Source organism: Eumetopias jubatus, unplaced genomic scaffold (genome assembly GCF_037043125.1).
Source record: "Eumetopias jubatus isolate StellerSeaLion01/CBP00866 unplaced genomic scaffold, mEumJub1_p1.0 scaffold_14, whole genome shotgun sequence".
Lineage (NCBI taxonomy): Eukaryota > Metazoa > Chordata > Mammalia > Carnivora > Otariidae > Eumetopias > Eumetopias jubatus.
The window spans coordinates 42678753-42706420 of record NW_028274820.1 but is presented as its reverse complement, the minus strand read 5'-3'; the positions used below and the strand labels follow the sequence as shown (position 1 = coordinate 42706420).

Genomic DNA, 27668 nt, shown 5'->3' with positions numbered 1-27668 from the left:
CCTGAGATAAAACACGGGAGTGCCATACCAGCTGGCAGGCAGACCGCTCAGAGGCAGGCAGGGTGAAGACAGGGATCTAACAGAGGCCAGGGACACAGCAGAGGTGATTGTGTGCTCTTCTGTGAGGGTTTCCTGAAGGCTGGCAGGTGCCAGCTCCCCATCCCAGGAGGAGAGAGCAGGGCAACGCCATTTCCACCTGGCCCATCAGTGCTGAAAAACTTCAGGGACCAAAACAGCACCACCTAGTGGAGAACGAAGCTGCTTACATCAAGCCCCGCCCCCTTGTGCCTTGCAGGTGCATCTCCACTAGGGCAAGTCCACCTGAGAATCAGAGCAACAGGCCCCTCCTTCAGAACACCAGCACAAACCCCTTGCAGGCACCAAGTCTACAGATCAGAATATGCAAAGCTTCAGCTCTAGGATAAATAGGATCTATCTTCCTTTTTATTTTTATTTTTTATTATTATTTTTAATTAAAAATTTTAATTTTATTTTATTATTCATGTATTTTTACTTTTTACTTTTTAAAATTTATTTAAATTTATTTTTTTTAATATTTTTTGGATCTAGCTGCTTTTAACAAGCAGACCAAAACATACCTAGGATCTAGATTCCTTTCCCCCCACCCCCTGCCCCCGGACAAAATGACAAGATGGAGGAACTCACCCCAAAAGAAAGAACAGGAAAAAAGTCACAGTGAGGGATTTAATCAATACAGACACAAGTAAGATGCCTGAACTAGGATTTAAAACAACAATTATAAGGATTCTAGCTGGGCATGAAGAGAGCATAGAAGACACTAGAGAATCTCTTACTGCAGAGATTAAAAGAACTAAAATCTAGTCAGGCCAAAATTAAAAATGCTATAATCCAGATGCAAACCCAAACAGATGCCATGACAATGGAAATGGATGAATCAGAGGAAAGAATTAGTGATACAGAAGCTAAAATTATGGGAAAAAATGAAGCTGAAAAGAAGAGGGAAAGAAAAGTATTGGATCATGAATACAGACTTAAGGAACTCAGTGACTCCTTAAGGCATAATAACATTGGTATCCTAGGAGTCCCAGAAGATGAAGAAAGAGAAAAAGGGGCAGAGGGTTTGAGCAAATTATAGCTGAAAACTTCTCTAACCTGGGGAAGGAAACAGAAACTGAAATCTAAGAAGCAAAGAGAACTCCCATTAAATTCAACAAAAGCCGGCAATCAGCAAGACATATCATAGTCAAATTTAAAAAATACACAGACAAGAATCCTGAAAGCAACAAGAAGTACAAGGTAAGACAGATCAGGTTTACAGCAGATCTGTCCATAGAAACTTGAAAGACCAGAGACAGTGGCAGAATATATTCAACGTGCTGAATGGGAAAAAATATCCAGCCAAGAATACTTTATCTAGCAAGGCTGTCATTCAGAATAGGAGAGAGAGTTTTCCAAACAAAAACTAAAGGCGTTTGTGACCACTAAACCAGCCCTGCAAGAAATATTAAAGGAGACTCTCTGAGTGGAGAAAAGACCAAAAGCAACGAAGACTAGAAAGGAACAGAGAACACCAGCAGAAAAACCAACCTTACAGGTAACACAATAGCACTAAATTGATACCTTTCAATAATCACTCTGAATGTAAATGGACTAAATGCTCCAATCAAAAGACATAGGGTTATCAAGGGTGCCTGGGTGGCTCAGTTGTTAAGCGTCTGCCTTCAGCTCAGGTCATGATCCCGGGGTCCTGGGATTGAACCCCGCATCAGGTTCCCTGCTCCGTGGTAAGCCTGCTTCTCCCTCTCCCATTCCCCCTGCTTGTGTTCCCTCTCTCGCTGTGTCTCTGTCAAATAAATAAATAAAATCTTAAAAAAAACAAAGAAAAAAACAAAAGACATAGGGTATCAGAATGGATTAAAAAAAAAACAAACAAGACCCATCTATATGCTGCCTATAAGAGACTCATTTTAGACCTAAAGATACCTCCGGATTAAAAGTGAGGAGATGGAAAACCATCTATCATGCTAATGGACATCAAAAGAAAGCCAGAGTAGCCATACTTATATCAGACAAACTAGATTTTATTTATTTATTTATTATTTATTTATTTATTGAGAGCGAGAGAGACACACATACACACGGTGGGGGTAGGCAAACAAAAGGGAGAGAATCTTAAGCAGACTCTGTGCTGAGTGCAGAGCCTGATGTATGGCTGGATCTCACGACCTTGAGATCATAACATGAGCCAAAATCAAGTGTCAGATGCTTAACCAAGTGAGCCACCCAGACGCCCCCAGGCAAACTAGATTTCAAACCAAAGACAAGAGATGAAGGAGGGCATTATATCATCCAAAAGATCTAACAATTATAAATATTTACGCCCCTAACTTGGCAGCACTCAAATATATGCAACAATTAATGACAAACATAAAGAAACACATTGATAATAATACAATAATAGTAGGGGATTTTAACACCCCACTTACAGCCATGGACAGATCATCTAAGCAGAAAATCAACAAGGAAACAATGGCTTTGAATAGACCAGATGGACTTGACAGATACATTCAGAAGATTTCATCCTAAAGCAGCAGAATACACATTCTTTTTGAGTGCATATAGAACACTCTTCAGAATAGATCACACACTGAGTCACAAATCAGCCCTCAAAAAGTACAGAAAGACTGAGATCATACCATGCATATTTTCAGACCACAACACTATGAAACTTGAAGTCAGCCAGAAGAAATAATTTGTAAAGACCACAAATACACAGAAGTTAAAACACATCCTACTAAAGAATGAATGGGTTAACCAGGAAATTAAAGAAGAAATTAAAAAGTACATGGAAGCAAATGAAAATCAAACATGACAGTCCAAAACCTTTGGGATGCAGCAAAGACAGTCCTAATATGGAAGTATATTGCAATGCAGGCTTTCCTCAAAAAGCAAGAAAAGTCTCAAATACACAAACATAGCCTTACACCTAACAGAGCCAGGAAAGTAACAGCAAATAAAGCCTAAAGCCAGCAGAAGAAGGGAAATAAGATTAAAGCAGAAATAAATGATACAGAAACAAACAAATAAAAAAAACCCACTAGAACAGATCAACGAAACTAAAAGCTGGTTCTTTGAAAGAATCAATAAACTTGATAAGCCCCTAAGCCAGACTTAACAAAAAGAAAAGAGAAAGGATTCAAATAAATAAAATCACAACTGAAAGAGGAGAGATCACAACCAACACCACAGAAATACAAACAATTATAAGAGAATATTATGAAAAATTATTTGCCAACAAACTGGGCAATTTTGAAGAAATGGACAAATTCCTAGAGACATACAAACCATCAAAGCTGAAACAGGAAGAACAGAAAATTTAACCAGACTCATAACCAGCAAAGAAATTGAATCAGTAATCAAAAATCTCCCAATAAACAAAAGTCTAGGGATAGATGGCTTCCCAGAGGAATTCTACCAGACATTTAAACAAGAGTTAATACCTATTCTTCTCAAATTATTCCAAAAAATAGAAATGGAAGGAAAACTTCCAAACTCCTTCTACAAGGCCAGCATTACCTTGATTCCAAAACCAAAGACCCCACTAAAAAGGAGAATTACAGGCCAATATCCCTGATGAAAATGAATGCAAAAATTCTTAACAAGATACTAGTAAATCAAATCCAACAGTACATTAAAGAATTATTCACCACGATCAAGTGGGAAGTATTCCTGGGCTGCAAGGGTAGTTCAATATTCACAAATCAATCAGTGTGATACACCGCATTAATAAAAGAAAGGATAAGAACCATATGATCCTCTCAACAGATGCAGAAAAACATTTGACAAAATAGCATCCATGCTTGATAAAAACCCTCACCAAAGTAGGGATAGAGGGAACATACCTCAACATCATAAAGGCCATATACAAAAGACCCACAGCTAATATAATCCTCAATGGGGAAAAACTGAGAGCTTTTCCTCTGCAGTTGGGAACAAGACAGGGATGTCCACTCTCACCATTACTATTTAACAAAGTACTGGATGTCTTAGTCTCAGCAATCAGACAACAAAAAGAAATAAAAGCATTCAAATCGGCAAGGAAGAAGTCAAACTTTCACTATTTCCAGACAACATGATACTCTATGTAGAAAACCTGAAAGACTCCACCAAAAAATTGCTAGAACTAACACATGAATTCAGCAAAGTTGCAGGATATAAAATCAATGTACAAGAACCTGTTGCATTTTCTATACATCAATAATGAAGCAAAAGAAAAGTAAATCAAGGTACTTACCCACTTACATTTGCACCAGGAATCAACCTAACCAAACAGGTAAAAGAACTGTATACTGAAAACTACAGAACACTTATGAAAGAAATTGAAGAAAGCACAAAGAAATGGAAAAATGTTCCACGCTCATGGATTAGAAGAACAAACATTATTAAAATGTGTATACTACCCAAAGCAATCTACACATTTAATGCAATCCCTATCAAAATACTACAGCATTTTTCTCAGAGCTAGAACAAATCCTAAAATTTAGGATTTGGAACAACAAAAGAGCCTGAATAGCCAAAGCAACCCTGAAAAAGAAAAACAAAAATGGATGTATCACGATTCTGGGCTTTAAGCTGTATTACAAAGCTGTAGTCATCAAGACATTATGGTACTGGCACAAAAAGAGACACATAGATGGGGTGCCTGGGTGGCTCAGTCATTAAGCAGCTGCCTTCGGGTCAGGTCATGATCCTGGGGTCCTGGGACTGAGCCCCACATCAGGCTCCCTGCTCAATGGGGAGCCTGCTTCTCCCTCTCCCTCTGCCGCTACCCCTGCTTATGCTCTCTCACTCTCTCTCAAATAAAGAAATAAGTAAAATTAAAAAAAAAAAGTATATAAAAAATAGACGCATAGATCAATGGAACAGAATAGAAAACCCAGAAATGGACCCACAACTATATGGTCAACTAATCCTCAGCAAGGCAGGAAAGAATATTCAATGGAAAAAAGACAGTCTCTTCAAAAAATGGTATTGGGAAAACTGGACAGCAACATGCAAAAGAATGAAACTGGACCACTTTCTTATACCATACACAAAAATAGACTCAAAATGGATGAAAGACCTAAATGTGAGACAGGAAACCATCAAAATCCTTGAGAAGAACACGGCCAGAAACCTCTGACCTCGGCCGCAGCAACTTCTTACCAGACATGTCACCAGAGGCAAGGGAAACAAAAGCAAAAATTAACTATCGGGGCTTCATCAAGATAAAAGGCTTCTGCACAGGGAAGCAAACAATCAACAAACCTAAAAGGCAGACTATGGAATGGGAGAAGATATGCAGAAGAGACATAACTGATAAAGGGTTGGTATCCAAAATCTACAAAGAACTTAACAAACTCAACTCCCAAAAAAACAGTCCAGTTAAGAAATAGGCAGAAAACATGAATAGACACTTCTTCCAAAAAGACATCCAGATGGCTATAAGACTCATGAAAAGATGCTCAACATCACTCAGCATCAGGGAAATACAAATCAAAACCACAATGAGATACCATCTCATACCTGTCAGGATGGCTAAAATTAACAACACAAGAAACAAGAGGTGTTGGCGAGGGTGTGGAGAAAGGGAAATCCTCTTGCACTGTTGGTGGGAATGCAAACTACAGCCACTCTGGAAAACAGTATGGAGGTTCCTCCAAAAGTTAAAAATAGAACTACCCTATGATCCAGCAATTGCACTACTAGGTATTTACCCAAAAAATACTGATTCAAAGAGGGTACATGCACCCTGATGTTCACAGCAATAGCCAAACTATGGAAAGGGCCCAAATGTCTATTGAGTGATGAATGGATAAAGAAGATGTGGGGTGTATGTATATATATATATATATATATATATATATATATATGTGTGTGTGTGTGTGTGTGTGTGTGTGTATATATATATATATATTACTCGAATATTACTCAGCCATCAAGAAGAATGAAATCTTACCATTTGCAATGATGTGGATGGAGTTAGCGTGTATTACGCTAAGAGAAATAAAGTCAGTCCGAGAAAGACAAATACCATATGATCTCACTTACATGGGGAATTTAAGAAACAAAACAGATGAACATATGGGAGGAAGGGGAAAAAAAGGAGAAGGGGAAACAAACCATAAGAGACTGTTAACTATAGAGAACAAACTGAGGGTTGATGGAGGGAGGTGGGTGGGGGATGGGCTAGACGGGTGATGGGTATCATCATGGGTAGGTTGATGCTCATTATAATAAGGATGGCACTTGTTATGATGAGCACTGGGTGTTGTATGTAAGTGACGAACCACTGAATTCTACTCCTGAAACCAATATTGCATTGTATGTTAACTAGAATTGATATAAAAATGTGGGGGAAAAAAAAAAGGAAGGTAAAACCTTCCATTATGTTTAACCAGGGTTTCTCAAGCTCTTCACTCTTAACATGTGGGGCCAGATAATTCTTCACTGTAACCTGCTCCTCTACAGATGGGTGTGATTACCTAATATGTGATGCATTCCAGTCAGCAGACATCTTAATTTCAAGAGGTTTTATTTTTTTTTTAATTCCTTCTTTTTAATGGAGTAACACATGAAAACCATAGATTTTTTTTCTAAAAAAAGATGCTAAATAGTGTGGGGAGATATAGAAATTTCGAAGATAAAGCTGCTGCCTTTTGAGAGCTTGCAAACAAATTTCACTTATAATTTACATCACTTGGATCTCATTCATTGACCAAGAATGTAAGTTAGAGTCAAGTTTTAGTGTTACCCTGACTCATAAAGTAATGATACAACGATATATTTTTATGTTTGAGAAATGCCACAAGCATAATTCTACATAACTGCTGCCAAAAAACAATTTAAGGTTTTCCTTTTAATGATTTATTTATTTATTTATTTTTAAAGATTTTATTTATTTATTTGAGAGAGAGAGAGAGAGAGAGTGCAGGAGCAGAGGGAGAGGGAGAAGCAGACTCCCCGCTGAGCAGGGAGCCCAATGCGGGGCTCGATCCCAGGACCCTGGGATCATGACCTGAGCTGAAGGCAGACGCTCAACCGACTGAGCCACCCAGGTGCCCCTTAATGATTTTTTTTTAAAGTAAACTCTACCCCTCAACATGGGGCTTGAATTCACAACCCCAAGATCAAGAGTCACCAACTTGAGCCAGCCAGGTGCCCCCAAACCATTTAAGTTTTGCTCTAAATAGCACAGATTCCTACTAATACAATACTAATTTCTACCAACTGCATTCAATGTTGCTACTCTGAAATGAAAAAACATTCTGAAAAAGACTCCAGACAACTTTATCAAAAAGCATCTCTTCACATAAAACAAATATCTTGGGGCATATTTAAATAACGCCCAGGGTTCCTGGGTGGCTCAGTCGTTAAGCCTCTCTGCCTTTGGCTCAGGTCATGATCCCAGGGTCCTGGGATCGAGCCCCATGTCAGGCTCTCTGCTCAGCAGGAAGCCTGCTTCTCCCTCTCCCCCTCCCCCTGCTTGTGTTCCCTCTCTAGCTGTGTCTCTCTCTGTCAAATAAATAAATAAAATCTTAAAATAAATAAAATAAAAATCCTACGGGAGAAAGCTGTTGTAAGGGAGAATGGTGTAAGGTCACACCTCTTTACAACTGTCTACAGCACAGGGAAACCTGAAATGAACAACAACAAATAATAATAATAATAAAACATTCAGTGCAGGTCTTCAAATTGCTCTATCTGTGTGAATACACAACAGGAGCCACCACATTCATCTTCCAAAAGGAATCACTCCCAAAATTGCCTATAAAAGTATGTATCATTTGACTTTCTTTTCTTTTTTTTTTTAACTTACAAACAACAGATTTATATTTCATAATTCTGGCGGCTGGGTAGTTCATGATCAAGGTGGCAGCAGATTCACTGTCTGGTGAGAACTCGCTGCCTGGTGCATACAGGGCTGTCCTCTCCCTGCCCCCTTACAAAAAGGAAGGGGTCCTTTGACTTTCAAAACAACCTACAAGTATCATCACAAGTCTGTACTTCCTCTCTAAATAAAAGCAAACTGCCATGGGGTGCCTGGCTGGCTCAGTCTGTACAGCATGTGACTCTTGATCTCAGGGTCATGAGGTCAAGCCCCATGATGGGCCTGGAGCCTATTAAAAAACTAAATAAATAAATAAACTGCTAAAATTCAGTCGTTTGTTCAACTGCTCTCTTTTTAATTCATTCAGCCGAGATGTGAAGGCCAAATACCGGCCAGGCATGGTGCTGGGCCGTAGAGAAACAAAACCAGACAAAGCACTTTCTCCAAATTCAAGGAAGTACCCAGGCTTGTTGCTGCCTCTCTGTCTGCCCGTCTACCACCTCTCCCATGCTCGTGGGTACAAAGCATGGTGCTGAGTCCTATGTAAAACCAGCACTAGCACTGGCAAGTGGCTAGCAAGTTGCTACGTCTAATCAAGAAGTATTGCTATCTGTCTGAAGACAAGTCAGATGCCTGAGGAAACAAGAAAGCTGGCTGTTTTACCTCCTTCCCAATTTGTCATCAAAATGCACGTAAAGAAACATAAAGACAAAAACTGGCAATAGCTCTGTCAACCATATGTCAAAGTCTGACTCCAATTTCCATAAATTGCACAAAGGGGACTGACCAACAAGTACAACTGACCCAGAGTTCATTACTATGCTCTCTGCCACATTTTATATCTTCTGAAATTCCATCCAATGAATGCCCACTTTAAACCAGCTTATATTTGTTTTTGATTGATTGTGTGAAAGGATGAAGAGTATTTGTGGTAATGTCTTAAATACAAATATGCCTTTTTTTAATGTATGCCCAAGCCAACAAAAGAATAAAGAAATCCTATATAAGCCAGAAAGGACAGGAATCGACAAACCCAAAGCTAATGTTTTCCCTGTGACCACTGCTGATTTCTAATGGCTAAAAGCCTGGGCTTTAATGATCCATGCTCCACAGGGACAAGGACAAAGCCTGGGGCTCAAACACCTAGGGAAGTAGGAAACACAAATCTTCTGTGAAGAAACACACCCTCAAACTAAATCTCAAAGAAATCACCAAAAACTTCCAAGAATCATGAATTCATAATCAAAAATTACAATAGAAATGAAGAAATAAGTCGCAGCAAAGTCAACAGAATAAAAAAAAAAAAATACCCTGGGTGCCTGGGTGGCTCAGTTGGTTAAGCAACTGCCTCCGGCTCAGGTCATGATCCTGGAGTCCCTGGATCTAGTCCCGCATCAGGCTCCCTGCTCGGCAGGGAGTCTGCTTCTCCCTCTGACCCTCCCCCCTCTCATGTGTGCTCTCTCTCTCTCTCTCTCTCATTCTCTCTGTCTCAAATAAATAAATAAAATCTTAAAAGAAAAAACCCTATAGAATGAGACCCATAAAGACTGTGGGTATCAAAACTAGATTATAAACAAATTTATTTTATATTCTGTAATATTTGAAAAAATAAAGGGAAACCTGAAACTATGACAAAAGAGTATCAATAACAACTACTAAGATTTGTAAAAAGAACCAATCAAGACTTCTAGAAACAAATAAATAAAAAATAGTATTGAAATTAGAGCAAATGAGTCACAACTGCATAAAGAATTAGTAAACCGGAAGATATGAAAGAAATTATCCAGAATTCAACACAAAGAACCAAAACCAATGAATTATAAAACAGAGGTCAACAGCACAGGAGAACATCCTTCTTACTTTTAATTGGAGTTCCAGAAGGAGTTAGATTATAGGAGAGAGGCAGTGTTCAAAGGGATGATGGTTGAAAATGTCCCGGTGTCAATGAACAAGAATTACCAGATTCACGAAGCACAATGTATCAGCCAGCAAACTGAATGAGAGAAACCCACATCAGGATACATTACACAGGAAAACTGCAAGATCCAAGACAAACTGAGGATCAAGCAGATAAAAAGATATGACAGCTTACAACATAATCACAGTATCAACAAAAATAGAATAAAATAATATCAAAGAGTAAAATAATATCAAAGTAGTTTTGAAAGAAAGTAACTGTCCGTTTAGCACTCTATTCCACAGAGAGGTAAAACTATCTTTTGAGACCAAGGATGAAATAAACATATTTAGAAAACACGAATCAATGGAGTTTATTACCAAAGATTCTCTCTTAAAAAAACCTCAAAAAGAGGGGAAAAAGTACCAGAAAAAAAGGTTGACGTGTAAAAATAAATTATAAGAAAATGATAAATATGTGAATAATTCCAAGCAAACAGTAACTGCATAAAGCAATAATAATGCCAAATTTGTGGAGTTACAAGAAATCAAGATAGAACTAAAACTCTAGACAGCAGCATAAAAATAGGGAGGCTGAGGTCCCTTAAAAGCATCCAACTCTTGATTTCGGCTCAGATCATCATGATCTTCGGGTCGTAAATTTGAGCCCCAAGAGGGGTTCCATGCTCAGCACAGAGGCTGCTTGGGTTTCTCTCTCCATCTCCCTCTGCCCCTCCACCCGCCCCCGCTCTTGCCCTCTAAAAATAAATAAATAAATAAATGCTTTTTAAAAAATTGGGAAAAAGGTGGGGGCACCTGGGTGGCTCAGTTGGTTAAGCATCTGCCTCCGGCTTAGGTCATGATCCTGGGGTCCTGGGATCAAGCCCCACGTCCGGCTCTCTGCTCAGTGGAAGCCTGCTTCTCCCTCTCCCTGCTGCTTCCCCTGCTTGTACTCTCTCTCTGTCAAATAAATAAATAAAATCTTTAAAAAAAAATTGGGAAAGAGGTAAATAGAGAGATAGGTTCTTGTCCTGACACAGAGTAAAGTAATTTTAGACTTTAAGACACATATTAAAATACACACAAAAATTGTAAAAACAACACACAACATTTAAACTAATACAAAGGAATAAAATGGAATTAAGGAAAAAGATTAAAAAATCAAAAGAAGGCAAGGGAGGAGAAAAAAACAAACAACAAAAAAAGCAGAACAAAATGACTATTGAAACAAATCCAAAAATATCAGCAGCCACAACCAATGTAAATGGACAAAAGGAAAACTAAACCTCCAGCTATATGCACTGTTTACAAGGGACGCGCCTAAAACAGGAGGACACAGAAAAGTTGAAAGTTATCAGGCCAACACAGACCCAAATATAAGCACCACACAGTATGAATATCAAATAAGGTTTACTGGAGAAAATATAACAAACAGAGAAGTGGCAACGCACTCTGCCAAACCCCAGTGTCCTGTAGAGAGGAATCCAGCCCCACACCTTTGGGCACTCCTGTCGCAATGAATGCCTCCTGGTTAAGGCAGTGCCTCTCGTGCTCTCTCTCATTCTCTCTCTCTCAAATAAATAAATAAAATCTTTAAAAAAAAGAAAAAGATTGTTTAAAAAAAAAAAAGTGAACCACTGGAGCCCATGGGCTGCTATCAGCCTGTTCTGCCCTAAAGCTGAGACCTGCCAAGTCAGCTCTCTGATAAGGCCACTAGAGAGAGAGAAAGGAATGAGCATCCACGCGCCTGTGTCTTGCCTCCCCTCAGTGAAGCACAGGATAGAAAAAAGATACAACAAACAAATTCTAACCAAAAGCCATGTCTACAGCAGTAGCTGACAAAATCCACATCAAGCTGAAAAGCATGATTTGAGATACTCACTACTTCATGTCATCATTTTACTTCACAATTTTTATCTTGTATATATTGAATAACAAATCCTTAAAAATACATAGCAGAAGTCATCAGAATCAAGGAGAAACTGCCAGTGCTACCATCTGTAAGATATCTGACACAATTATCTCAATTATTGAAACATTAATCAGACGAAAGGTAGACGAAAGGTTGAATACTGCAAATAACAAGCTTGATCCAACAACTGGAAAATACAATTTTTTTTCAAAGCACACATGAAACATTTACAAAACAAATCCTTGGTAAGCTTTAAAGCAAATCTCACATACGTTCAAAGAATTAGTATCAGAACACACCATCTGATTATAATGCAATTATGTTAGAAATTAATAACACAATAAAATTTAATAAATAAAACCTCTACAGTTGGAAACAAAAGCAATTCATGAGTCAAAAAAGAAATATGTTGGAAACTAGAAAATATTTAGAACGTGATGATGACCATCTACTTACAAAAACTTGTGGGATATGCCTAAAGCAATAAGTACAGACCCAGAGTGTTTTACACATGAATTCCATCAATGAACAGATAATTCCAGCTTCACACAAAACCCTGGAGAATAGAGGAAACTCCGCAACTCATTTCATGAGACCAGTATATTCCTAATAATACCAGAATCTGACAAGGACTATATAAGAAAGAAAAATTACAAGCTAATCTCACTCATGAACATGGATGCAAAAATCGTAAACAAAACAAAAGCAAGCCAAATCCAGGAATACGTAATAAAAGATAATATAACCAATTTGTGTTTCTTCCAGGAATGCAAGTGTGAGTCAACACTAGAAAATACATTCATTTCAATCATATCAATTAAGGCAAAAACATGCCTTTGATCAAATATCCATAACCACTCAATTAAAACTCTTATCAAAGTAGGAACAGAAGGGAAAGTCTTTAACCTAATGAGCAGAACTTCAAGTTGTGAGGGACTTCCAGGAAGGCTCCTTGAAGGGAAATGAGTCCCTTTTGCTGCCCACTTCTCAGCTCCTGGAATGGAGACTAGATGGCCAGTGCTCAGCACCTATCCTATGAGGTGACCTTAAGGATGGAGCCAGATATTGAGAAGCAAAGAAGAGAAAGAAGGAACCTGGGTCCCTGATGTCTTAGAGACACTACACAGCTGCATGCTGAGTTGCATGCCTCTGGACTTCTTTAACATGTGAAACTAAGACTTTGTGTATTTAAGATACTTTTACTTATGCAGTCAAATGCCATCTTAACTGAAACACTATTGCTATTCAAATGGTACTAGAAGCTCTAAACCGGGCAAAAGACAAAATAATAATAATAATAATAATAAATATGTAAGAATGGTTAAGAAACAAATCTATAATTATTCACATATGACTAAAAAACCTAAAAGAATTCTATAGAAAATGACTAGAAATAAGTTTAGCAGGACAGTCAGAAAAAAGGTCAAAGGCACTTCTGTGTACCAGTAACAATCAGTTAAAAATCTTTAACTTAAAAAGGATACCGTTTATACTAGCAACAACAACAAGGTAGCTAGGAATAAATCTAATCTAAAAGTCAAAACTTTTGACTTTTGTATAGAAAATTATGAAACTTTTTGGAAGGATGTTAATAAAAAATAGGTCAAGAAGAGTAAGTGTAGTTGTTCAGATGTTACTGCTGAAATCAATCCAAAGATTCAATGCAGTTGTGATCAAGTCTCAACAAGGTTTTTCATGGAACTCGTCAAGCTAAATTTATAGACAGTCACAAAGGGGCAAGAATAACAAAGTCATTCCTGAGGAACACAGCAAGAGAGAAAAACTTGCCCCCCAGACATCAAAAATTATCATAAGGCCACAGTACTGGAGAGTGGTCCTTGTGCAGGGACAAACAAATAGACCAATGGAACAGACCTGGAGCCCAGGAACAGACTCACATATATACCAAAACCTAGGTGATACGGACAGTTGCTTGCAAATGGTGATGCAGTCAATAAAATGATGCTGGGACAACTAAAATGAAAACAAAAGAAAATGGATACCTACCTGACAACATGCATATAAACTAAATTCTAAATGATGGAGTATTTTTAAATATGAAAGGCAAAACTATTATTTTAAATATATAATGTTTTTAAGAGCTCGTTTTAAGAAAAGATTTTTTTAAATTAAAAAAAATTTTTATTAACATATCATGTATTATTTGTTTCAGGGGTACAGGTCTGTGATTCATCAGTCTTACAAAATTCACAGTGCTCACCATAGTACTTACCCTCCCCAATGTCCATCACTCAGTCACCCCAGCCGTCCCACCCCTGGCCACTCCAGCAACCCTCAGTTTGTTTCCTGAGATTAAGAGTCTCATGGTTTGTCTCCCTCTCTGGTTTCGTCTTGTTTCATGTTTCCCTCCCTTCCCCTATGATCCTCTGTCTTGTTTCTCTAAATCCTCATATCAGTGAGATCGTATGATACTTGTCTTCCCGATTGACTTATTTCGCTCAGCATAATACCCTCTAGTTCCATCCACATTGTTGCAAATGGCAAGATTTCATTTTTTGATGGCTGCATAATACTCCATTGTGTGTGTGTGTATATATATACCACATCTTCTTTATCCATTCATCCGTTGATGGACATCTTGGCTCTTTCCATACTTTGGCTATTGTGGACATTGCTGCTATAAACATTGGGGTGCATGTGCCCCTTTGGATCACTACACTTGTATCTTTGGGGAAAATACCCAGTAGTGCAATTGCTGGGTCAGAGGGTAGCTCTATTTTCAACTTTTTGAGGAACCTCCATACTGTGTCCCAGAGTGGCTGCACCAGCTTGCACTCCCACCAACAGTGTAGAAGGTTCCCCTTAAGAAAAGATTCTTATGGGAGATTTTTTAAGTGACCTTTTCAACTATATTACACAAAAGGGAAAAACATTTTAACTATATTAAAAGAGCTCCTTCCAATGAAAGAAAGGAAAAAAGACAGAAAAAAACAAAACAAAAAAATGACAAACACAACTGGGCAATAAATATTTGAAAAGTTGTTCTCTTTCAGTAATCACGGAAAGCAAATTAGGACCACAACATGAAACCATTTTACATCCATCAGATTAGGGGTAAAAAAAACTTTAATAAGTTGCCAAAAATGGGGCGCCTGGGTGGCTCAGTTGGTTAAGCGACTGCCTTCGGCTCAGGTCATGATCCTGGAGTCCGGGGATCAAGTCCCACATTGGGCTCCCTGCTCAGCAGGGAGTCTGCTTCTCCATCTGACCCTCTTCCCTCTCGTGCTATCTCTCATTCTCTCTCTCTCAGATAAATAAATAAAAAATCTTTAAAAAAAAATAAATAAGTTGCCAGAAATGTGGATCAACTGAAATTCTCCTATACCTCTGAAAAGTAGTAGTACAACTACTTCGAGTACAGTACTGTTGACCTTTGAACAACATGGGGGTTGGGGTGTGCACCCTGCCCACCTCCTATGGTCGAAAATCCGAATATAATTCTTCACTTTCCCCCAAAACTCAATTACTAATAATCTACTATTAACAGGAAGTCTTGCCAGAAGCCATAAATGATTGACGCATATTTTATATGTTATACATATTATATGCTGTATTCTTACAATATATAAGCCAGAAAAAAAAAACAATACAAAGAAAGTCATGAGAAAATACATTTACAGTACTGTACTATATTTTTTTGAAAAAATCTGCAGAGAAGTGGACCCATGCGGTCCAAACCTGTTGTTCAAAGGTCAACTGTATTGGTTTTACTAGTAAAGCAGAAGATGCACACCCTATGTTCCAGCAATTCTACTGATATACCTTTGTGCAAGTGCGCCAACTAACGGGTACAAGAACATTCACAGCAGCCCTGTATGCAATAGAAAAGAACTGTAAACAATCAAAATGTCAGTCAATAACACAGCAAAACAGCTGAGTGAAAAAAATGAACTCCACCCACAGATGCCAACATGGATTAATCTCAAAAGCAAGCAAAAGAAACAAGTCAGAGGATATATAGATATATAGATATATATATATACACACACACACACATACATACATATATATGGTACGATTCCGTTTATATAAATGTCAAAAACCAGCAAAATTAAACATACCATTTAAGAATACCTACATGTGTGGTAAAACTATATAGAAAAGCTTAGGGTGCTTAACGAAAATTTCAAGATAGTGTTTATCTGTGGCTCCTCCAGAGAGTAGGATTTAACTGAGGAAGTACAAACTACTAACTGGCTAAATTCCATTTCTTAAACTGAATGTGAGGCCCACGTGAGTTCATTTAATTTCTCTGGAAATGATGATACATAATTAGCTATATATACGCTTCTCTACTGATTATGTATTACACAATACATTTTAAATGACTCAAAAAATATCCAAAAATTTGTTTTAAATTATCTTGTTCATCTTCATTTTTTTTAAAGGCCACTGGTATGTAAAAGTGGTCTTTTAAGTATAAAATAATGACATTAGCATCTGATACGTTAAGGGCTGCTGTTAAAGGTATTCATGCGCCCTGCCCTTGATAATGCACATCAACTTGTTTTCCAAAGCAACGCTGAAGTGCAAAAGACGTCAAGGCTTTGCGCAAAAATACACTTTATTGACTTGCACCAGTACAACCATTCTTGTATACAACAAATGGCATGCACCCTGCATCTGCTAACGAAATTCCTTGAAATTTGTTTTCGTGACAACGAAATTAAAAGACAAATATATTCAGCTAAATATACAACAAACGGCATGCATCCTGCATCTGCTAACGAAATTCCTTGAAATTTGTTTTCGTGACAACGAAATTAAAAGACAAATATATTCAGCTAAATAAACACTCAGGGAGGCTATCATTTAATTATGGTATATCAGATTTCTATCTTAAATTGCAGCCTGAAGTCTCATAAAGGATTTTCTTTGCTTAAGGCAACTAGGAAATAAAATTGGGAGACTCTGGCTAGTACCCGAATTTGAATAGTGATAACTCCGCGGCTTTAGGCAAATTCACGGACTCAGTTTCGAAATAAAAAGTTATTTTTCCAATTTCCGCAGCAGTTGGCAGGTATTTTTATGAGAGTTCACTCTATAATATCCCTGGCAAGGTAGTACCAATCCCCGCAGATAGAATCCCCAGATCAACCACATGAGCCAGCGACTTGATTCAAGAATCCACCCCCTCTCCAATCTCCTTGAAACAGGTGATCTTCTATGCCTCCGTTGTCCTGGGGTATGGGGAGCAACGGGGGAAAGTTACCAGGAAGTTAAGACGAGTCCGTGAATCACATGGGTAAAACTTTGCTGGGATCTTACAAAACATTCGTGTCATCTAACCCCTTAGTTTTTTGATAGGGAAAGTATATCTCAGGGAGAAGCGCACCTGCTTAGGATCTAACAGCTATTTAAATTGGTATCCTCACCTAGCTCAGTGATCCTCCCCACCCCACCCCCCATTCCCAAAAGCTTCAATTCGTTGCTAACACGGAGGAGGTGAAAAAACTCTCATATCCTTAGTGTGGCCAGGTGGTGAGGGCTAGAAAGGGTCGTAGAGATAATCAGTACAACCTTCTAACAGGTGTCAAACAGAAAGGTAAGTGACGCCGCTTGAGCGGTTAAATCACCGACCCTCTGCCACCGAGCAGCAGGAGCCTGACAAGGGTAATGAAAGATCACTGGCGATCCCACTTCCCGTCTCCAGGAGGGTGGGTGTCAAAGACACCCGATCCCTCCACTGCAGCACGAATCCCGCGCTTCCCACGCAGAACCGGGAAGCGGGGAGGTGGGGAAACTTGAACCGCTGGTGCGCAGCACCGAAAACGCCGCGGCAGGGCAAGAACCGAGTCCCGCCTCTTTCTTCCGCATCCGTCGAAGGGGAGAAAGGGAAACAGTAAGGTTGAGGCGCCTCCCGCGAGAAGAGGTACCTGAGGCTCGCGCCGCAGTCCCTCGCCGCTACCGCACCGGAGCCCAACACCCTGCTTCCGGGATCAAGTCGGGCAGGGAGGCCTAAGATTGCGGGAGGCCGCCGCCCGCCCGCCCCAACCAAGCCCCGCCTCCACTTCCCACTCTGCGGAGGACCCGGGCAACTTCCGGGACGCCGCGCGTCACTAAGCAGCCGATCCCCACTTCCGGAAGCCGTCCTCCCTGCGCTGTCCATTTCGGGGACGGCGCGATTGCGATCGCGATTTCCGCGCGTTTGATTGGTGGAGTGAGAGAGCTGGTCTCCGTTGATTGGTGCCGGCATCTTCGGCCCCATAGACGCCCCGGGGCGTAGAATTTCAGTAGTCTGTTTCCTGCCACCGGCAGGTCTCGCACCGCAACCATGGTGGATGTCATGGAGTTGCCCAGGTCGCGCGTCAACGCCAGCATGCTAGCTCAGTTCATCGACCGGCCGGTCTGCTTCGTAGGGAGGCTGGAAAAGGTGCGCGCCGTCGCTGCCCTGGACTACCTGCTTTGTAGGCGGGGGGGAGGGGGGACCCCGTGACCGCCAGGGTGGCAGCCTCAGGGTGGTAAGGGAGGGTGGAGGAGGACAGGCCTTAGAGCATCACTGCGCTCCCAACTGCTTCGTTTTACACAAGGGGACGTTCTGCACACTTTTTAGCCACTGCTGCCCCATTTTGGCGCCACTTTTATGGCGCGGAGTCGTGACGTTTTCGAATGCGCTCCGTTCTAAATTCTAGCGTCCTCCACTCTGGTTCCTTTTTGTATTTACAAAAAGAAAATTATAGACCTGATTCACACATCTACCTCCTGATTTTTTAGTTTAGCCAGACTTGACAACTACTCTGTTTTTCTAGTTTCCTTCTCATGCAATTTTGGCTGTTCTCAAACTTCGTTTTCTCGTTAGAGTCAATTCGCCGTAAACATTCTTCGATTGTCCCTTTCAGATCTTATAGCCGTCTGTGTTCTTATGCCAGTGTTAGAGTGCAGCATCTTCACTCTACTGATGAGAAGCAGGCCCAAAGTTTCGGAGTCAGTGAACCGGGAAAGCTGAGGGGAGAAAAAATAAAAAACTATTATAAAGCCTTAGTTCATTTCAGCCACACAACTTCTTCGTTAAATAGGTGTTATTTGACTGCGGGGTAGGGAAACTGGGTAGGAGTGGTGTATGGTTAACTGCTCAAAGCCACAGCAACTAGGAAAGCTGACCTTCAAACCAGATCTGAGTGCACTCTTTACAGCTAACAGTAGTAGAACCCAAATCTTCTGACAACCAGTTCTCTTTACTTCATCATGCTTTTTTTTAAAGTAATCTCTACCCCCAAGGTAGGGCTCAAACTCACAACCCTGAGGTCAAGAGTGGCACACGCCAGGACTGAGCCAACCAGGTGTCCCCATCAAGCTTAATTTTTAAAACACACCCTCTAGGGCGCCTGGGTGGCTCAGTTGGTTAAGCGACTGCCTTCGGCTCAGGTCATGATCGTGGAGTCCCGGGATCGAGTCCCCGCATCGGGCTCCCTACTCGGCAGGGAGCCTGCTTCTCCCTCTGACCCTCCTCTCTCTCATTCTCTCTCTCAAATAAATAAAATCTTTAAAAATAAATAAATAAAACATACCCTCTAGTGGAATATGTACTATTTAAATCATGAGTGCTAGTAGATCTCACTTTTAGACAGTATGGACCCCCTTTAATTTGTTGTTAGGGCAGGGTTGCCAGATTTAGCAAATGAAAATATAGGACATATTTGTACCAAAAAGTACTGTTTATCTGAAATTCAAATTTAACAAAGTGTCATTTGACCAGATATGGTAACAAGATTATAATTTGAACAAAATTATTCAAAAACAATTGCTTTGTGTGCATTGACTAAGTGTGTTTGGGTCAATCTGCTCATCTTCAGTCAAACTTACAATATTTTTATTTTAATGAGATTTTAAAGTTTCTTTTGTTTATGTGGTTGTTTTTTTTTAATCTTGTGTTTCTTTTTTAGATTCATCCTACTGGAAAAATGTTTATTCTTTCAGATGGAGAAGGCAAAAATGGAACCATTGAGTTGATGGAGCCCGTATGTTTAAGTATTAATTCCATGTCTCTTGTAATTAATTCATCTTGCTGATGTTTCTGATTCTTGGAGTGGCTGTATAAAGGACCGGCTTATAACTTCCCTGCTCTAAAATTAAACTTTTGTCCTCTTTCTTACATTATATATCCCTTTACATTTCTACATTCTTTGGGCTCCATGATTTTTTATTTTTATTTTTTTTAAGATTTTATTTATTTATTTGACAGAGAGAGACACAGCGAGAGAGGGAACACAAGCAGGGAGAGTGGGAGAGGGAACACAAGCAGGGAGAGTGGGAGAGGGAGAAGCAGGCTTCCCGCAGAGCAGGGAGCCGGATGTGGGGCTTGATCCCAGGACCCCGGGATCATGACCTGAGCCGAAGGCAGACGCTTAACGACTGAGCCACCCAGGCACCCCAGGGCTCCATGATTTTTTAATACATCCCTTAACTAGGTAACAATTTCTATTCCTATGAAAGACCATAAAATCACATTTAAAAAAAAAAATCTTTTAAGTCATTTTTTTCTTTCCTCTAAAGTTTTACATTTTTAAAATTCTATTTTCTGTTTTTATTTACATGTACTTTTAGTTATCACCTGTTTTTATATTTTACATTTATTGTACTCAAAAAAATTTTCTTGGTTTTTTTTTTTAAGACAAGTCCATGTGCTGTTTGGTTAATATATACAGAATATACTGCACAAGATATAGAAAATAGAAGGCTCCTTTCATTGGGTCCTTATAGAAATGCTGGACATTCTCATTATCTTTAAGTGATTTTGTTTTCAACTTAAACATTTTCCAAGTTATCAACTAGAAAGATGACAGCACCAAGTTGACAATTTGTTCTTTGTGTTAGCTTGAAGAAGAAATCTCTGGAATCGTGGAAGTAGTTGGAAGAGTAACGGCCAAGGCAACCATTATGTGTGCATCATTTGTCCAGTTTAAAGAAGATAACCATCCTTTTGGTAAATAAAACATTCTAGTATTAAGTAGTTTCATGTAATTAGGAGGAAAATGATTTTCTTCTTCTTAACTTGAGATGTCTTGGTCTTGAGTCTCAGTCCTGCCACCTTTCAATTTCTATAAAATTTTCTGATCCCAAAGGAAAATGGGAGAACATTTTGGCCCGCTTTCAAGTAATGCTTGTATATGTAGGAAACTCAGTAAAAATTAGTATTTGTGGGAAGAGAAACTTAAAACATATGGCAAACAAATAATAGTTTTTTTAACATATGCATTGAAAGCATCATATAATATGTAACACCTAAAACCAAGCAAGGACTGCCTGTACAATGGATATCAAATGAATAGTTGCCTATACTCCATGTCTTTTATTTTTTAGAGCCACAGGTAAATAGCTATGATGGTCCCTGTTTTAGAAGACAGGTGGTAAAAAGTTGATCTCTAAAAGGGAAAGAAAAGAGAAAGAGGTAGAAATCTTTTAGATAATAAATGATGTTACATCTTTCTATTGTAGATTAAATGTTTGCTAAAATGTTGTTTTTCAGATCTTGGACTATACAATGAAGCTGTGAAAATTACCCATGAGTTCCCTCAGTTTTTTCCTTTGGGGGTTGTGCAATATGATTGATCTCGATGAGCACATTGAAGACTGTCATAGGAAGCCCCTGATATTTGAGGGGGAGATTTCTGTGATTTTTCATATTTAATTTGTTCTCCTTTTAATTTCATTTACCTAACCTTATTAGATATTACAATATCCCACTTTTGATGGAACCTGTCTGTATACTGAAAGTTAAGTGCTTATAAAGAGAACCCTTCTGTATATGGTCAGATCAGATGCAAGAACAAAGCAGTTGCCTTGAGTTTAGTTTTCTCCTTTATTAATAAAGGCCAAAATGGGACATACTGTTGATCATTTCATTCTTATTCTTTTAGTCATGTATTCAGACACAAACTTGGAATCTTCAGAGCTGTAAGGTCAGAACTTAGACCTACCAAATGAAATCCAGGGCCACATGTATAAAGAATTTACTTGCTACCTCATAAGCTACATTATGTTAATTATTTCCTTGATACTCTGAAAAAAATGATTTTATTAAAAAAGCAAACAGAATCCTTTATCTTTTACAATTTGTGAGTACCTATATTAGAATTCTCCAGAGAATCAGAACCAAAAGAACCATATATAGCAGAACTATATATAAGATTTTGTTACAGGAATTGGCTTATGTGGTTATGGAAGCCAAGGAGTCCCCAGGATCACTCATCTGTAAGCCAGAGAACCAGGAAAATCAGTGGGATAATACAGTTCGAGTCGGGGGAGCTGATGTAACTTGTAGTCCAAGGTTGAAGACCTGAAGACTGGGAGGCCACTGGTGTAAATCCCAGAGTCTGAAGGCCCAAGAACCAGGAGCTCCAATGTCTGAGGACTGGAGGAGGTGGACCTCCCAGATCTGGAAGAGAGCAAATTCCTCCACCTTTTTGTTCTGTTTGGGCTTTCAACATATTGGATGATACCCACCTATTTTGTAGGGGCCTACTGATTCAGAAACGAATCTCTTCTGGAAATTCCCTCACAGACACACCCAGAAATAATGTTTTACTGGCTATCTGGTCTTCCCTTAGCTCAGTCAAGTTGACATATAAAATTAGTCATCACAGTACCTCTTTCTCAGGATTTTGAAACCACATTTACTAATGCCAAATAAGGGATTTCTTCTAATCATTAGAATAGTTGATGAAATCATTTGATTTTTCTCTCTCTTTTTTTTAAAGATTTCGTTTATTTATTTGAGAGAGAATGAGAAAAAGAGCATGAGAGGTGTGAGGGGCAGAGGGAGAAGCAGACTCCCAGCTGAGCAGGGAGACTCGATCCCGGGACTCCAGGATCATGATCTGAGCCGAAGGCAGTCGCTTAACCAACTGAGCCACCCAGGCGTCCTTTTTTTCTTCCTTTTAACTGTCATTCTTAGTATGAAATTCCTGTACTTGTACTTCATACCACTAAGTAATGCTGGGGATGGGCAGGTAGGGGATGTGACAAGTGTAGGATAGAGGGTAAAGCAGAATAACTGGTGACTTATATAGCCAGTCGAGTATTATGGCTTAACTCATTCTCTTCAGTTAGGAAATAAACTAATTCTAAATCCATTTAGATTGTAAATTATAACAAAAATATTTATTTTATGGACACCTGGCTGGTTCAGTTGATAGAGCATGTGACTCTTGATCTTGGGGCTGTAAATTCAAGCCCCATGTTGGGTGTACAAAATTTGAAATTGATAATATCCTCAATTTCAACTTTTATCCCAAAACATTCTACAAATTACGTAAGGAACATTGCCATAGCCACTTACGGTAAAATATACAAAGACCATTATAGTTGAGATTTAGGTTTAGGAGGAACATCAGCCAGTCTCAACAGTGTTGTCTTGAATGCCAGAGAAAGAGTCCGTCCTCAGTTGCGTTAACCTCTGACAATTCTGTGCTATTAAAATGTTAAAGGTGTCCTGCTTAAAACCTTCCCTTGAACTACTATGTTTAATAAATTGGACTAAATGAATAGGCTATCTTGCTTCCCATCAATTTCTATTATATTTCTACTAATAATTTATGGTGCCATATCTCCAGTCCCAACCTCACTTCTGAGCTGCTCAATGTCTAGACCTGGGTATCCCACCAACACCTGAGCTTCAACGAGTGTAGCTTGAATGTGTGCAGCCCCCCATGTGTTCCCTGATTCGGTAATAATTTTATCAGGATATAATTCACATATATGATTCACCTATTTCAACTGTACAATTCAGTTGCTATTAGGTATATTGAGTTGTATACTATCACTATAATCAATTTTAGAACACATTCATCACCCCAGAAGAAAGCCTGTACCTTTTACCGATCATGGCCCAATCCCTCTACCACCACAACCACCCCCTAACCCCAAGAAACGGCTGATCTACCTTCTGTCTACAGATTTGCCTATTCTAGATATTTCAAAGAAATGGAGTTATATGTGATCTTTTGTGACTGACTTCTTTCACTTAGCATGTTTTCAAGATTCATCTGTTTGTAACATATATCAGTGCTTCATCAACCTTTTTATGGCCAAATATTCCACTGTATGGATATACCACTTTTTATCCATTCATCATCCAGAAATTTGGGTGGTTTCCACCATTTGGGTATAATGAATAATGCTATTATGAGCATTCTGTGTTATGTTTTTGTGTGTACATATTTTTTATTTCTCTTGGATATATACCTATAAGTGGAACTGCTGCACCAAATGGTAAATGTGCTTAAGTTTTTGAGGAACTGCCAAACATTTCCTAAGTGGCTGTACCATTTTACATTCCTAGCAGCAGTGTTTAAGGATTCTAATTTCTCCACATCCTCACCAACACTTCATTATATAATCTGACTTTTTGATTCTGCCATCCCACTGGGTGTGAAATGGTATCTCATTGTGGTTCTGATTTGGTCTTTTTCCTCTAAAGCTACCATAAGCCACCCCATTGCCCAGAAAAGCTTGAGTATCTCCAGTCCTTTTCACCGCCACTGGCCCTGCAAGTTCAGACAGTTGTCCTCTCTCACTTGAACTATTACAACAGCCCTAACTGTAAATGGCCTTCCAGTTTCCAGGCTCTCTGGGTTTCCCAGCCAATACAGCTGAAATTAACATCAGTTCTAACCATCATACTATAAAGTTCACAGAAAAGAGAGGCTGGAAAGGGGAAAACTTCCTGGGAAGCTTAGAGTTGGGAAACCTGGCCACTGCTACCTTAATGAAGTGATCAAGGTTAGTATCAGCAGTGATGACAGGCAGAGATCATGTGCCCTCTAATGTGATAAAAAAGATACTTCGCCACTCTGGTATTTTTTCAAAAACCCTTAACACCAGCTAATCATGAGAAAATATCAGACCCAAATTGAAGGACACTCTACAAACTTACCTGATCACCCCTCAAACTGTCAAGGTCATGAAAAACAAGAAAAGAGAGACTCACAGAGAAGACTAAGCCTGGATTGGCTCCTGGAACAGAAAAAGACAAAGGAAAAACTGGTGAAATCTGAATAAAGGCTGGAGTTAACAGTAATATACCAGGGTTGGTTTCTTAGTTTTGACAAATGTACCATGATAAGGTAAGAGCATAAAGGCAGACAAACTCTGGGGGAGGGGTTACACAAGAACTCTACTATCTCACAACTTTTCTGTAAATCTAAAATTTCCCCACAATAAAAAGTGCATTAAAAAAATGAACCTCCTCAGGTTCCCCAATAAAAAGTGCATTTCAAAAATAATGAACCACTGACTACATGAGGTCCACATTTCCAATTAGTAGTTGCCCTTCACAATCTGACTACATCTCACCTCAGACCAAATCCTACTCTCCCCTTGAAACTACCATCCATCCAGTACTGATCTGCTGTTACTGGAACACACTAGACCCTCTAAGATCTGGGTGCCATGGAACTTGCTCTTTGCTCTGACTAGAATGTCCAGAAAGAAAAACATTCTCTAAGCTTCCCTAACAGGCAAGCAGAGTTAATGTAATGTTATATAAAATTATCTGAAAATTAAAAAGATTATGAGCAAGTTAAGTGTGATAAGAGGTATAAAGATGGGAATATAACGTAAAGTAACTTAATTATATTTATATAGTATAAATACATATTTTATATGTATACACACACACACATATACAGTAGTCCCCCACTCTTATCCATGGGGACTATGTTCCAAGACCTCCAGTGAAGATGCCTCACATAGTACCAAACCCTAACTATACTGTTTTTTCCTATACATACATACACACATACCTATGACAATGTTTAATTTATAAAGTAGGCTCTGTAAGAGTTTAACAACAATAACTAATAATAAATTAGAACAATTAGAATATACTGTAATAAAAGTTACATGAACATGGTCTCTTTCAAAATATCTTATTGTACTGTACTCACCCTTCTCATGATGATGTGGTGAGATGAAATGAGGTGAATAACATAGGCATTGTGATATAGCCTTCAGCTACTATTGACCTGAGGATATATCAAAAGGAGAATCATCTGCTTCTGGACTGCAGGTGACTGAAAGTACAGAAAACAAAGTGGATAAGGGGGGGGACTACTGCATATATATTTAAACACTTCAAGAATCAGTAAAGTTCCATTGTCTCTCCAAAGACACTGCTATGGATTGGTAGATAACTTTCCAGAACTTTGACTATATAAATGTCTATGGGACCTCAGTATACTGTTCTGCAACATGCATTTCTCCTTTAATATGTCTTGGCAATTGACATATAGAACTATCTCATCCTTTTTAATGATTGCAAAATGTCCACTGTGCCAAGTGTTTATTTAACCAGTCTTCTAGTTAGTCTTCCCCACTAAGGAGAGGTGTTTATAGTGAAAAACCTGTAGCTAAAAAATCTGTCTTACTGGTATCTCTCAATGCCTAACATAGTGTATGAATAAATTAGTCCATCCAGCCTGGTTTGAGAAGCAACGAGGCCAAGGAGAGAGCTAATGAAGACCTAAATCCTAATAGGTGAGGTGACAAAGGACAGGAGACAAGAAGTTCAGAACATATTATAATGGATTCCATGGGACTTCAGTGCTAGGAACTGAACAGAATGAGAGGCAAGGATAAGGTCAGTTGGCAAGGAGGCTAAAAGTTCACTTCAATACAAATTTAAGTAGTTGATAGGCCCTTTTAGTGAAGATGTCGAGAAGGTATTTGGAAATGTAGGATCAGATAGAGATTTACGAGACAACCTGCCTAAAATATCTAGAGTTTAAGAGATCTTTCCATTCCTTATCTGTGATTTCAAAATCTAAAATGGTTTGAAACACAGCTTTTCCCTAAATTTGGGACAAAATTCATTTGGCACCAAAACCAGTAAGAATTGTAGTGAGGCTCCTTGTAGTCTTTAACTCACTTACTGTAAATACAAGCTTCACTGCAGAAATATTAGTATGTTTGATTAGAGGGTGCTGTCCTCTGGGGAGGGTGTTACATAACATCAAACGGCAGATGCATCCTATGACTTTTTCTAAAATCCAAAAATTCTGAATTCTGAAGCACATCTGGGGCCAGATGTGGTAAGTAAGTGACTGTTCCTAAATCAAAGGACAGCATACAAAGTGAGAAAACCACATAACTAATGACACAAGGGAAGTGTTCACTTATGGAACAGCACCATGAGATGATTGAGTCAGGAGAAGGACCCCAATGATGCCTGACGCTTAGTATGCACTCAAATATTTACTCCCTGAAAGAGTATCATGAAAGGCAAGGTAGTAACATTTCAAAGAGTAATCAAGAATGTTCAAAGCTCAATGAACAAGGGAAGATAAGGATTAAGGATAAAATACTGAGGGGTTCCTGGGTGGCTCAGTCGGTTGAGCGTCCCACTCTTGGTTTCTGCTGGGGTCCTGATCTCTGGGTCGTGGGGTCGAGCCCCACCTTCCACCTCGGCAGTCAGTGTGGAGTCTGCTTCTCCTCCCCCAAAACCCCTCCCCCAGCTCCCATGTGAGCTCTCTCTCTCTCAAATAAATCTTTTTTTTTTAAAGATAAAACACTGATATTACAAACATATATCACACTTATTTCTATAAAGATTTAGGATACAAAAATAAAAAGGGAAACATCAAAAAAGACATAAAAAACTACAAATGCACTCAACAGGAAATACTAGTAGGTGTTAAATTTAGCTCCAGGTGTTCAGGGAACCTAGGAAAAGGAAGGAGGCCATACAATTTTCATAGCCTTAAATTCTTTATGATAATCAAACTTTTCCCTAATATTAAGTTCTAAAAGGAATATCACACAGAATCTAATGTGAAGGATGACAAACTACAAAATGGTTTTCTTCGTAGTCATTTTACAGATATTCTCCAAATGATCTTTTTTTCCTTATCTGACAAAGGCAAAATTAAAACAACTCTAAAAGCATCTCTTCATAGGGTGAGTTAAATGGTTTGAGTGATAAACTAGTATAATTACTAAATTCATAGAATTCTGAAGTTGTCTTTTAAGGTATTCCTTTAATCTGTATTA

General features: G+C 39.0%; 2 protein-coding genes and 1 long non-coding RNA gene across 3 annotated transcripts in view; 1 reads left to right on the top strand and 2 right to left on the bottom strand.

The window, feature by feature from the left end:
* UMAD1 (UBAP1-MVB12-associated (UMA) domain containing 1) overlaps positions 1-17699 on the bottom strand; it is a 214436-nt gene extending 196737 nt beyond the window's left edge. The window contains exon 1 of the mRNA XM_028118450.2: positions 17558-17699. The gene's annotated coding sequence lies outside the window, so the exon portion shown is untranslated. The remainder of the gene's footprint in view (positions 1-17557) is intronic.
* A 203-nt stretch (positions 17700-17902) lies between these two features.
* RPA3 (replication protein A3) lies at positions 17903-21506 on the top strand. Its single transcript, XM_028117270.2, has 4 exons — positions 17903-18054; positions 19565-19639; positions 20496-20604; positions 21148-21506. Exons 1-4 carry the CDS (start codon positions 17956-17958, stop codon positions 21228-21230), a joined length of 366 nt encoding a protein of 121 aa, XP_027973071.1. The 5' UTR covers positions 17903-17955; the 3' UTR covers positions 21231-21506.
* A 217-nt stretch (positions 21507-21723) lies between these two features.
* Positions 21724-25655, bottom strand: LOC148162507 (uncharacterized). The gene is made up of 3 exons (XR_015766785.1): positions 25568-25655; positions 24556-24635; positions 21724-22056 (listed from the first exon to the last, which is right to left on the bottom strand). It is a non-coding gene; the product is annotated as an uncharacterized LOC148162507 (long non-coding RNA).
* Between the last annotated feature and the right edge of the window lie 2013 nt (positions 25656-27668).

What these genes read in the sequence shown, in the direction of transcription:
- RPA3 (XM_028117270.2), top strand. Translation starts at nt 17,956, where the DNA reads ATGGTGGATGTCATGGAGTTGCCCAGGTCGCGCGTCAACGCCAGCATG. An exon ending in TCGTAGGGAGGCTGGAAAAG is followed by an intron (nt 18,055 to 19,564) that starts GTGCGCGCCGTC and finishes TTTCTTTTTTAG; the next exon opens with ATTCATCCTACTGGAAAAAT. An exon ending in AGAAGATAACCATCCTTTTG is followed by an intron (nt 20,605 to 21,147) that starts GTAAATAAAACA and finishes GTTGTTTTTCAG; the next exon opens with ATCTTGGACTATACAATGAA.